Source organism: Ciconia boyciana, chromosome 13 (assembly GCF_034638445.1).
Source record: "Ciconia boyciana chromosome 13, ASM3463844v1, whole genome shotgun sequence".
Taxonomy (NCBI): domain Eukaryota; kingdom Metazoa; phylum Chordata; class Aves; order Ciconiiformes; family Ciconiidae; genus Ciconia; species Ciconia boyciana.
The window spans coordinates 18,060,910-18,072,045 of record NC_132946.1 but is presented as its reverse complement, the minus strand read 5'-3'; the positions used below and the strand labels follow the sequence as shown (position 1 = coordinate 18,072,045).

At 70.8% G+C, this 11,136-nt stretch overlaps 1 protein-coding gene and 1 pseudogene across 1 annotated transcript; one reads left to right on the top strand and one right to left on the bottom strand.

Annotated features, from left to right (window-relative positions):
* The first annotated feature begins 350 nt into the window (after positions 1-350).
* Positions 351-3,635, top strand: MSS51 (MSS51 mitochondrial translational activator). Its single transcript, XM_072878616.1, has 6 exons — positions 351-875; positions 1,186-1,341; positions 1,551-1,675; positions 1,887-2,450; positions 2,975-3,068; positions 3,150-3,635. Exons 1-6 carry the CDS (start codon positions 583-585, stop codon positions 3,424-3,426), a joined length of 1,509 nt encoding a protein of 502 aa, XP_072734717.1. The 5' UTR covers positions 351-582; the 3' UTR covers positions 3,427-3,635.
* A 9-nt stretch (positions 3,636-3,644) lies between these two features.
* On the bottom strand, positions 3,645-10,956 carry LOC140659241 (cytoplasmic phosphatidylinositol transfer protein 1-like; annotated as a pseudogene).
* Positions 10,957-11,136: the final 180 nt, after the last annotated feature.

The window sequence follows — 11,136 nt, the reverse complement described above, 5'->3', positions numbered from 1 at the left end:
GGGGCTGCAGGGGCACCGTGCCCTCCCTGCTGTGCCCCTGGGGAGCCCAGCTGCTGCCCCAGCCCCACTCCCAGCCCCCTTCCCCCTCCTGGCAGAGGCTGTGGTGCCCACCCAGCCGCTCGCCTGCACGTCACTGAGGGTCCAGAGGAAGAGGGGGGGTCCCCGCAGGCCAGGCCCCCCGTGGTGGGGTGCTGGCGGGCCCCACAGGGACAGAGGGGAGAGGTGTGGGGCAAGGTCCTGGGGGTGGGGGGCAGCCACCCCTGCTTGCCCCGGGGTGCGTGGGGGGGGGGTGGTTCCAGGACAGAAGGTGTTTTGGGGGACCCCAGTGCTGCTGCCGGCTTTCGGGGCGGGTGCTGGGCCACCGGAGCGGGTTGGCCGGTTCCCTGGGAGGGGATGACCAGAATAGCTCCGCTATCCGATTCCTGTCGGAAGAGCCGCGGCCGCTCTCCGCTGCCGCTATCCTCTCGGGGCTGACATTTGAGCCCAGCTCGCCCTTCCCGGCAGCGGGACGTGTGCCGGGGCTGCCCGGCATCACCCAGCTCCTCTGTCCTCCCGCCAGCACGGCTGGGGACGAGCAGCGGGATGGCGGGCGGGAGGCGGCGCGGGGGCAGCGGGCGGCGCGGGGGACCCCGGCAGCACCCAGGGACCCACGACCCGGCCCCCTCGCCTGCACCCCTCTCTCCCGCAGCCGCCGTGGCCCAGCGAAACGCAGGTGCTGGCCCCAAAACCGGCCGCTCCAGGAAGCCTGCGGAGGAGCCGGCGGCAAGGGGCCCCGATGTGGACTCGCTGGGCTTCCAGGCCATGGACCGCAACGTGCCCGGGCTGTCCCACGTCATCCTCCAGAAGCTCAACATGAAGAGCTATGAGGACTACAAGTGAGTGAGCACCCACGGGTGCTGCCACGGCTGCGTGTGTCTCCCCCCGCCCCAGCCAGCACATCCCGCACGTCCCCCCAGCCGCAGCGTCTCCCCTGGCTCAGCCCGCAGGCAGGGTGCTCTGACAGGGCTCCTGGGGACTCCCCTCCACCAGCCCGCTCCCCGGCTCCCCGTCCCCAGCCAGCCCGGGGCAGGGTGCTCTGGGCTGGAGCTAAAACCCCGGCAGCCTCGGGGGGAGGACATCAGCCCCGTCGTGATGGCGGAGCAGCGTGGGCTGGATCCTGCTCACCCCCCCCCCCGACGTCTGCAGGTCTGCCATGGACGGGAGGAAGAGCGCCAGCGATTTTGGCATCCGGACTTACTTCGACATGTTCCAGAAGATGGAGGACACCTTCAAGTTTTGCGCTGAGTGCAAGAAGCTCCCCGATGCCCTCCCTGACCCCAAAAGCCTCCGGCGATGCAAGAGGTATTGGGGGGGGGGGGAGGAGATGGTCTGATGGCACAGGGCTGGATCCGTCCCCTGGGGTGAAGCCAGGGGTGTCTGGCCCCGACACCCACCTCCAGCCGCAGGGCACCCCCAAAACAGCGTCACAGCCCCGGAGAGAGTGGCAGGGAGCCAGGGTCAGCAGGCCGGACCCTGGCCCCCCCGGCTGGGCACGCTGCCCCTCTCCCCAGGTGCCAGAACGTGTACTACTGCGGCGTGGCGTGCCAGCGTGCCAACTGGCCGCTGCACAAGAAGTTCTGCAAAAAGCTGAAGCTGGTGGCCCTGGATCGGCTGGTGGAGTGGCTCGTCTTCACAGGTGGGGCAGGGGACACTGCTCCCACCCTGTGTGTCCCTCCCCCCGCCTGCCTGACCCCCCCCCCGGCACTGCACGGGTCCCGGGGAGGGATGTGGGGTCCTTCCTCCTGGCTCCAGACCCGGTCCAGTATCCCCGCAGCCCAGGTGGGACGGGCAGCCTGGGATGTGGGGCCACCGCTGTGACCCTCAACGCTTCTCCCTACCCCCCCCAGGAGACATCCCCTTCCCCACGGAGACCTGGACAAAGCCCGCCCAGGACGTGGAGGGCTGGGAGGACTGGTTCTCCATGCAGGGGCAGCTGGAGGAGAAGCTGGGTGCCATCCTGGCCGGGCGGTACATGACCCTCCTCTGGGCCAACGCGGGGAAGCCCCGGCCGGAGGACGGGGAGCTGCGCGAATCCATCCGGCGGCTGGTCACCGACTTCCACTCGCGGCCGCTCACCATCGGCTTGGGGCTGCGGCTTTTCGGCATCGACCCCCTTGCCAAGGGCCTCACCGTGCATGTGGTGGGGGCGTCCCACGTCGAGACCCTCAACACCCGGCTGACGGACTACGACGAGCTGACGCGGATGTTCCCGGGGCACCGGGGCATGGAGGTGGTGATGGTGGGGGTGGATGTGGTTGATGGATCCATCATGAGGCCACCCCTGGCCGTGCCAGCGCCCCGGGGAAGGGTCTACCTTAGCAGCTACAAGGGGCTGTACCACGACTTCTGGGAAAGCCACGTGGAGACCAAGCTGGCTGCTCGCCCCGACCTGGTGGTGGGCTTTCACCCAGGTGAGTGCCTGTGCCGTGGAGGGGCCCGGACCCTTGCCACCCTGCTGCCTGGAGCGGGACGTCCCCGGCAGGGTGCAGGGCAGACGCCGAGTGCCCCAGCACCGCTGGGGGCTCAGCACACGCTCGGGTCTTGCCACAGCTGTGCACCAAGCCACCATGGGCCACCCTGCACAGCCAGAGCAGCCAGGGTGAGCCCCCGGGGCTCGGCTGCCTCACCCCCCCAGGCACTCAGCGTCCTGCCTGTGTCACCCATCTGCCCGTCAGGGGGTGCAAGCAGCACCCAAAGGGGTCCCTGCCTTCAGGTCTCGGTGCAGTGGCTCAGCCCAGGGACCCAGAACCGGGGCTGCCCCCCATGCTGGTGGGGAGACGGGACCCACCTTGCTAAGGGCTGTCAAGCCCCGCTGCCAGCTTCACCACGCACCCCGGGGGTCTGCGGCGCAGAGTGGGTGCCATTAGAGCTGGCTTTCCCCGGGGACAGGACGGGATGGGAGGGAGGTGGGACCGTCACCGCCATGTCCCTGTAGGTTTCCATGCCTGCCCGGACCTGCTGGCGGGCTGGCTGCCCACCCTGCTGCTGCTGCGGGACTACCGCCTGCCCGTCCTCTTCACCGTCTACAGGTGAGCGTGGTCCCGCTCCCCCCCGCCATGTGCCAACACAGCCGGCTTGTAACGGGGCCCGTCCTCCCCCTCTCCCCGCAGTGAGCAGGAGCTGAAGTCCTCCCTGCAGATCCTGGTGAAGCTCGAGACGCACATCATGTGCTACGCCGCCAACCCCTTCGCCTCGCTCCGGCCCGAGCAGGTCTACTCCAGCCCCAACAAGGCGCCCGTCTACTGCAGCTCCTACTACATCGCCCTGCTGGGGCCGGCGGCATCAGCTGTGCCGGGTGCCGAGGAGCTGGAGGATGGTGATGGCTGGCAGGGAGGGGAGCCCGGTGCCGCCGGTGCGGCTGGGGCCATCGCCTCGGGGCTGGGCTGACCCCCTGCAGGCAGTGCCGTCCTGCCTGCCCTGCCCACCTGACCCCCGGCCCCTCACTGCCCCGTGCCAGGACCCCGTCTCCCCATCCCGGGATCGGCGATCCGGCCATCCCTTGCCGCACACATCCAGTCCCAGGGGACGCAGGACGCGGGCACAGGGACGGCACGGGCACGGCACCCCTCCACAAAGCTGAATAAACCACCGCCAGCAGCCGGCCACCGTGTCTCGAGCTTTTATTTCCGAAAAGGCCTTTGTTTTCCCAAAGAAAACGGAGGGCTGAGCCTGCCCCAGCCGCCCTCAGGTGGCCACAGCCCCCCGGAGGGTCAGCCAAGGGGACCCCGACTGCGGGACCTGCCGTGCACGGGGCTGTGTGGCCCCCGGGGAGCCCCAGCACAGGCACCCGGCTGTCACTGGCACACGCGCCGTGCCCCTGCACCGGTGGTGCTCCCAGCGTCGCTTGCCGAGACCTGCAGCTGCTCGGCCCGGCACCGCTGCCCGGTTGCAGCATGTGGGCACCGGCTGCTGCCACCCCACTGCTCGCCAGCCCCTGTGGAAACCTGGGTGGGAGGTGCTGAGCGAACCGGCCCTTGCAGCATCACCCCGTGCTGCCGGGGACCCGCGCCAGCCTAGTGTCCCCTCCCCGTGCAGCCAGCGGGTCCGGCACAGCGATGATGGCGATGTCCCACGTGGGCACCCGCAATGGCTCGGGGAGGCCGGTACGCCCCCAGGGCTCCCCGCGCCCCAACGGCGGGTACCTCCCTGGGGTCCACGCCTGTTGGAGGGGCCGTGGCGGGCGGCGGGGCTGGCACGGTCCAGCCGGGGAGGCGGCACGGCACGGCACTGCTGGCGTCACTCGGCGCCAGCGCGTTCTCGCAGCGCGGGCAGCGTCAGGGTCTCCGGTGCCGACTTCTTGCGTGGGCGAGTCTTGGGGGGAGCGAGGAAATCGGGGGCCTCGTCGCTGAGGGGGGTGGAGGGAGCGCTGGCAGGGGCCGAGTGCGGGGCTGTGGGCTGCCCCACCTCGCTGACCGAGATGGTGGGTGCCACCAGGCCGATGAGCTCGTTGGTGGCCTCCTGCGTCTCCCGCTCGTAGCACCGCACCTCCTCCATTGTCATCCCTGCCGAGCACAGCCGGGCTTGGGGCCGCTCGGCACGGCCGCATCCTGCACCCCGGCATCCCAGGGCAGCCCGTGCCCCGCGCACCGGCTCCCCCCCGAGCTGGGTGCCAGGAAGGGGACAGGGGCTGGGGACAGAGGGACTGGCACGGAAGGGGACGCTGGGCAGTGCAGCTGGCCCCCCGCTCCGGCACCAGCCCAGCCAGCAGCAGGGAAGGGACGGACAGGCAGCGCAGGCAGCGCAGGCAGCACAGGCAGGGGACACGAGGGGAAGGCAGCCGGGCAGGGGGGGACCCTCCGCCGCGGGGTGCAGGGGGGGCTCAGCCTGCACCGTGCACAAGCCCCCCTGCCTGCACCCGCCTGCCGGCAGCGTGGCGGGGTCTGGGGTCTCCGTCCCCTGCAAGCAGCGTGCGGCAGGGCTGTCCCCGCGGCGGGGATTAGGGGTGCTGGCTCCCCAGCTTTTGGTTTGTGGCCACTTGCATCTGAGTCTCGAAGGCCCGGACCTCTTCCAGGGACATGTCTGGAAGGCAGAGAGCCGCTCACCGGGACGGCCCCCGCTGCTGGCCATCGCCACACCCAGGGCTCCCGTCCCCGTGCCCGCACGTGGCAGCCACCCGCAGCGTGTCTCCCTGCCAGGCCGGGGTGCAGGCAGCGCAGGCAGGGATGCTGGGGCTCCTCTCCCCCGCCCCGTGCTTCGGCCAAGCCTTCCCCAGGCGTGCAGCGCAGCGGGCAGCATGTGGGGGTGCAGGCAGGCGTGAGGGCAGGGGGAGCGAGCAGCGCAGGCAGCGCAGGCAGCAGGGGAGCTGGGGGAAGAGCGGGAGCTGCCCGTGGGGTTAGTGGCATCGGCAGTTAAGCCCGCAGCCCCCTCCCGCCCCAGGGGGCCAGGGCCACCCCGGGGACCGCGTCCCCCCCTCACTGGCAGCGCCGGGGCGGCCCCGTGGACTCACCGCACCACTCGTCCACCCAGGCGAAAGCCTGCCGGTGCCCGATCAGCAGGATGTCCCGGATCACCTGCGACGCACCATGGGGGTCAGCGCCCCGTCGCTGCCCCCAGTCCCCCCCCTCGGCCTCGGCCCCCCCTCACCTTGTGCACAAACTGCTCCACCCGTGTCTGCAGCCCCCACACCTCGAACTTGACGCTCACCAGCTTGTAGGAGCACATGATGGGCTTGGTGTGCTGGCGCCAGCCCTCCCGTAGCGGCCCCCGGCCCGTCTTGGCCGAGCTGAAGAAACGGGGGTCCTGGGGGGGGGGGGCAGAGCAGGGCCGTGAGCTCCCCCGGGGATGGGGGACGAGGGGGTGGCCCCGGGGAGCTTCCCCCATCCCCGCTCCTGCTACCTCCAGGCTGCGGTAGTAACGCTCGGGGATCTCGTCGAAGGCAATGTCCAGGAAGGAGACCTCGTGGTCGCCCAGGATTTTATCGCTGCGGAAGATCTGGGGAGGGGAGGGAGGGTGAGGGTGTGTGTATGTCCCGCGATGAGTTTGCCAGGTCTCAGCTGCAGCGCGGACTCACGTTTTCGCTGTCCCCGCAGTTGTCCTCGTACTTGGTCTCGATGTAGATGGAGAACTTGGGCAGGAAGGAGCACTGCAGGGAGCGGCCGTCAGCTGGCCCCGAGGGATGCCCGGCCCCCAGGACACCCGCTCTGAGGGGTGCCCACCCTGAGGGACGCCAAGCCCCAAGGGACACCCACCCCGAGGGACGCCCAGCCCTATAGATGCCGACCCCAAGGGACACCCACCCCCAGGGGACGCCCACCCCAGTGCCCCCTCCCCAGCCATGCCAGGTGCTGGGGAAGGGGCCAGCCCCCCCCATGCCACCTCCTTACCGTGTACTCTGCAGGGACACCATGGCACGTCAGCATCAGGGGGTGGCATCGCCGGGTGGCATCACGGGGGAGAGAGGGAGCGGTGAGACCGGGAAGCGGCCGTGGCCAGGCTCTCCCAGCAGCCCACTGCCGCCGCCACCGCAGAGGGGTGCCCAGCGGTGCCCGTCCCCGCGCCCTGCCCGGGGCTCACCGGTGATGGTGTAGGGGTAGTAGTTCCAGGCCTTCTCCGTGATGTAGAAGATGCGGGGGGTCACCGCCCGCGCCCAGCTTGGCAGTTTGCTGTGGGGGACCGTGGCGGGGGGGGCCCTGCTCAGGGCAGGATACGGCCAGCGGGCACAGCCCTGCCCAGTGCTGCCCAGCCCTCCCAGTGGCCACAGCACAGCCCCGGCTCCCGGACCCCCATCCCCTCCCCAGGGAGCCCACTGCTCCCCAGGACCTTCCACCCCAGCACCTCCCCATGCACCCTCACCTCCACCCCAGGGACCCCTGCCACCTCTCCAGAACCCTTATCTGCACCCCAGCACCCTCCCTAAGGACCCGTGCCACCTCCCCAGGACCTTCATCTGCACCCTAGCATCCCCCCCAAGGGCCCCTGACACCTCCCCAGGACACTCATCTGCACCCCAGGACCATCATCTGCACCCCAGGACCCCCGCCACCTCCCCAGGACCCTCATCTGCACCCCAGGACCATCACCTGCACCCCAGGACCCCCCAAGGACCCATGCCACCTCCCCAGGACTCCCACCTCTACCCCAGTGTCCCCATCCTCTCCCCAGGCACCCCTACCCCCTTCCCCAGGGACCCACACCCCTTCCCCAGGACCCCCAACCTCCCCAGGGCTAGGACCCCATGGTACCCCCATTGCCCCCAGGCACCCCTGCCCAGCATCCCATGGCTGCCCACGCTCCCAGGGCAGGATCAGGCCCCCAGGAGAACCGGGAGGTGGGTTTTGATTAATTTGCAGGCGTTATAAATACCATCCCTGAGAGGGGAATCGTGAGTGCAGCGGCTAAAAATAGCCCGTCTCACGCCAGCGACTCCCCGGCGGGGGAGCAGCCGATGCCCGCACCGCGGCACGCTGCAGCCGGCGGGCGGCGGGGACGTGGGGACAGCAGCGCCAGGTGCCAGCGGCTGCCCAACGGGCACCCGGAGCTGCGCACGGGGACGTGGGGAGACCCCAGGGACGGGCTGAGCAGCAGCCTGGGCATCCCCACCGAGCCCCACACCGCAGCCGAGGCACCCACCGGTACCCACTGGGAGGGCCCTGAAGATGGGTGCACCCTGGGTGATGGGTTCACCCTGGGAGACAGGTGCAGCCCCTGAAGATGGGTGCATGCCTGGGAGATGGGTGCAGCCCCCCCAAGATAAGCGCGCCCCAGGAGATGGGTACACCCTGAGAGATAGGTGCAGCCCCCAAAGTTGAGTGCAGCCCCCAAAGATGGGTGCACCCCTGAGAGACAGCTGCAGCCCCCGAAGATGGATGCACCCCTGGGAGCTGGGTGCAGCCACACTGTAGGGTGTCAAGGACCCGGAAAGGATCTTGCCCGGGAATTTTGGAGGGAGGGATGCGGCCGCCTCGATGCCTGCCCGTGCTCCCCACCGCGGTGCTGCCCCACGGAGCCAGGGCCCCCTCCCCACCCAGCACCCCTTGCCGGAGCCGCAGCCTCACCTGGAGAGGTGGACGCGCTTCTCGGTGAACTGGCCGGGGCCGTGGACGGGGTCCTCGTGGGGCTCGTTCTTCACCACCTCCACGCCCTCGCCCTTCTCGCTCTCCTGGTGACTGTGCTTGCTGATGGTGTAGAGCTGCCCCACGCGGTACTGCAACCACAGCGCCCGGCCTCAGCGCTGCCGTCCCCTGCCCCGGCGCCCTCCTGGCTGAGCCGGCTGCCGGCACAGCGCCGGGATGGGCTCCTCTTTGCTGGGCTAACGGGTTTCCAGCTACACCACACTGAGAGGGGAAACTGAGGCACGGAGCAAAGGGGTGACAGACCCCGAGCTGTGCAGCGGGCAGGGGTCTCCCAGGGCACCCTGTTCCAACCCCCCTGCCCCGGGGCTGCTCCAGCGCCCAGGCGAGGGCCGGATCCTGCCCTCCCTGCTCTTCCCTGGTGTCCGAGTGCCTTGCAGAGTGCCTGGAGGCTTTCTGCTCAGGAAGCAACCCGGGAGCTAGGGAAAACTATACATAGAGAGAGAGAGAGGTAGTATATGTATATATATGTGTGTGTGTGTGTATTTGATGATGCGGCTGCACAATAAGTGCTTTATTGTTCTGCTGAAGATCCCATCCATCGCCCTAACCGCCAGCACGATCTTATCGCCCCTCTCTGCCTAATTGAAAACCTTCCCCAGGTGCAAACACAAAACCGGTGCCCAGGGAGGGCTGGTGCTGCCCGGCGTGGGCACCTCCGCGGCAGATCCCCGCTCCTTGAAACGGCCCCACCAGCACCAGGCACTCACGAGCGACCTTTGGCCGGGGATGCCGCTGGCTGCCGGCTATCACCGCTGTTTGCTGATGGGGATTCGGGCTCCCTGCCGGAGCAGGGATTGAGCCTGGGCTCCCCATCGGAGCAGCCGCCCCGAGCGCTGCGGTGCCACGGGCACCCAAACCCCTGGTGCCCTTTGCCCACCGGCTCATCCCGTGGTCCTGGGACTGGGCTGCTCCCGAGAAGCCCTCGATGCTGCCGTTGGGCTCCGTGCCCCAAGGTCACCGTGCCCAGGGATGGGATGTCCCCCCTGCCTGCGCCCCAAAAAGCAGCTCAGCACTCACACGGAGCATCCCGAGCCCAACGGCTGTGGCGAAAGCACACCTCGGCGGCTCGGCCAAGGCAGACGGTCCCTGCCACGAGCCGTGCCACGAGGGGACGGCAAAGGGGGCCGCGGTGTCCCCCAGCCCCTCTCTGGGCAGGGACCCGATCCCCTGGCACCCCACCGCTGTGGGTACGGGACCCCCACCCACAGCCCCCTCCATCGGTGAGTCCCTGCAGGCAAGCTGTCCCTGGCACCCGTGGCCAGGGACTCGGGGCTCCCCTCGCCTCTGCACCCCTCTTCCCAACCGACACCCCCGTTTCCTGCCCGGCCTCGGGGCACAGGCAGCCCCTGTGCCCCACTGCCCCCCACTCACCTCCTCGGTGGTGAGCGGCATGCAGATGCGGTACTCCTTGATGAGCATGGTGGCGCGGGCAGGGCGGGGGTCAGGCGGAGGCGTGGGCGCTGGCGGGGGCACAGCTCATTCTGGGGGGACCCGGGGGCGCGGTGAGAGCTCGGCAGCCTCCCACGCTCCCATCCCATCACCCCACGCTTGAGGCGGCCACCCCGCTCTCGGCACCGGTGACTTCATGAGCCGTTGCCATGGCAGTGGCGTGAGGTCACCGGTGCGAGGAGCAGCCTGGGTGTACCCGGCTGGGGACACCCCGGCACCCCAAAACCCCCGTGGTGTTAACCCCTTCCCTGTCAGGCGGACATCCACACCCCTAGGCAGCTCTCTTGGAGCACACGTGTCCCCCCAAAATACAGTGCCATCCCTTTGGGGTGCCACATCCACACCCGACCGCAGTGGCCAGTGCGGCGGGAGGGTTGCAGGGACACCGGGATGGGATCAGACCTGCCGATGCTCACGGGGACCCACTCCTGGGCACCCACGCCCTGGCCTGCCCGGGGGCCTGCTCCCAGTTCATGTCCCTGGCGTGGGACGTCCCTTCCCTGGGCCGGAGCACCCACCCCGAGGCTGCCCCCAGCACCCGTCCCAGCCAGCACCCACGCTGGGGCTGCCCCCCAGCACCCATCCCAGCCAGCACCCACGCTGGGGCTGCCCCCCAGCACCCATCCCAGCCAGCGGCACTGCCGGGCTGCCCCGCTCGCCCCCCAGCCCACTCCAGCCGGGGCTGGGGGTGCTCACGGTGGGTGACGGAGCAGCTCAGGGGGCTCCTGGCCGTGGCCCCCAGCCCCGCGGGGCAGGGAGGGGACGTGAGCCCCCCCGGCAGCACCCTGAATGGGGGATCGGGCCTTAGAGGGGGCAGATGGGGGCTCACAGGGGGTCTTGTCTGGGGGGCAGCTCGTCCAGCTGGGGACACAGGGGCATCCCTGGGGGCCCAGAGGCATTGGGGGACGCAGAGGCATCCCTGGGGGCACTGGGGGACACAGGAGCGTCCTTGGGGGACACAGGGGCACCCTGCTGACAGGGAAGAGGGCTGGGTGCTGGTGCCGGGTTGCGGGAAGCCGTGAGCCCCCCCGGGGGCTCCTCACCCAGCCCCGGGACCCCGCTGCGCCGGGCCGGGGGGCAGAGGCAGCCCCGGCATGCGGCAGGGCGCGGCGAGGGAGGGGACACCCGGGGACACCCGGGATGCACGGGGCACCCCGGGCCGCCCGGCCCCCAGGGGCACCGCGTCCCTGCCCCATCCCGGCACGGGTGGGCCGGGGCTGCCCCGGGGACACACACACACACACACACACACGTCCCGGCCGGGGCGGGAGCGGGCTCCGGGGCTGCCCGGGGGGGGCCGGCCGGCCGCGCCGCCGGGACGAGCGGGCGATGCCCGAGCCGCGGCGGGCTCGGGGCACCGCGGGGCCGGGACCGGCAGCACCGGCACCGGCACCGCTCCCCCCCGGCCCGGGCTGCGCCGCCCCCTCCCCGCCGCTCCCCTCCCGCCCGCCCGCCCGGTCCGCCCCGCCGCATCCCCCGCGGGGCCGGGGCTCCCGCCGCCCCCCGCCCCGGCCGCACTCACCCGGGCCCGCGGCGGTGCCCGCTCCCCGCCGCCGCCGCCGTGCCCCGGCCGCCC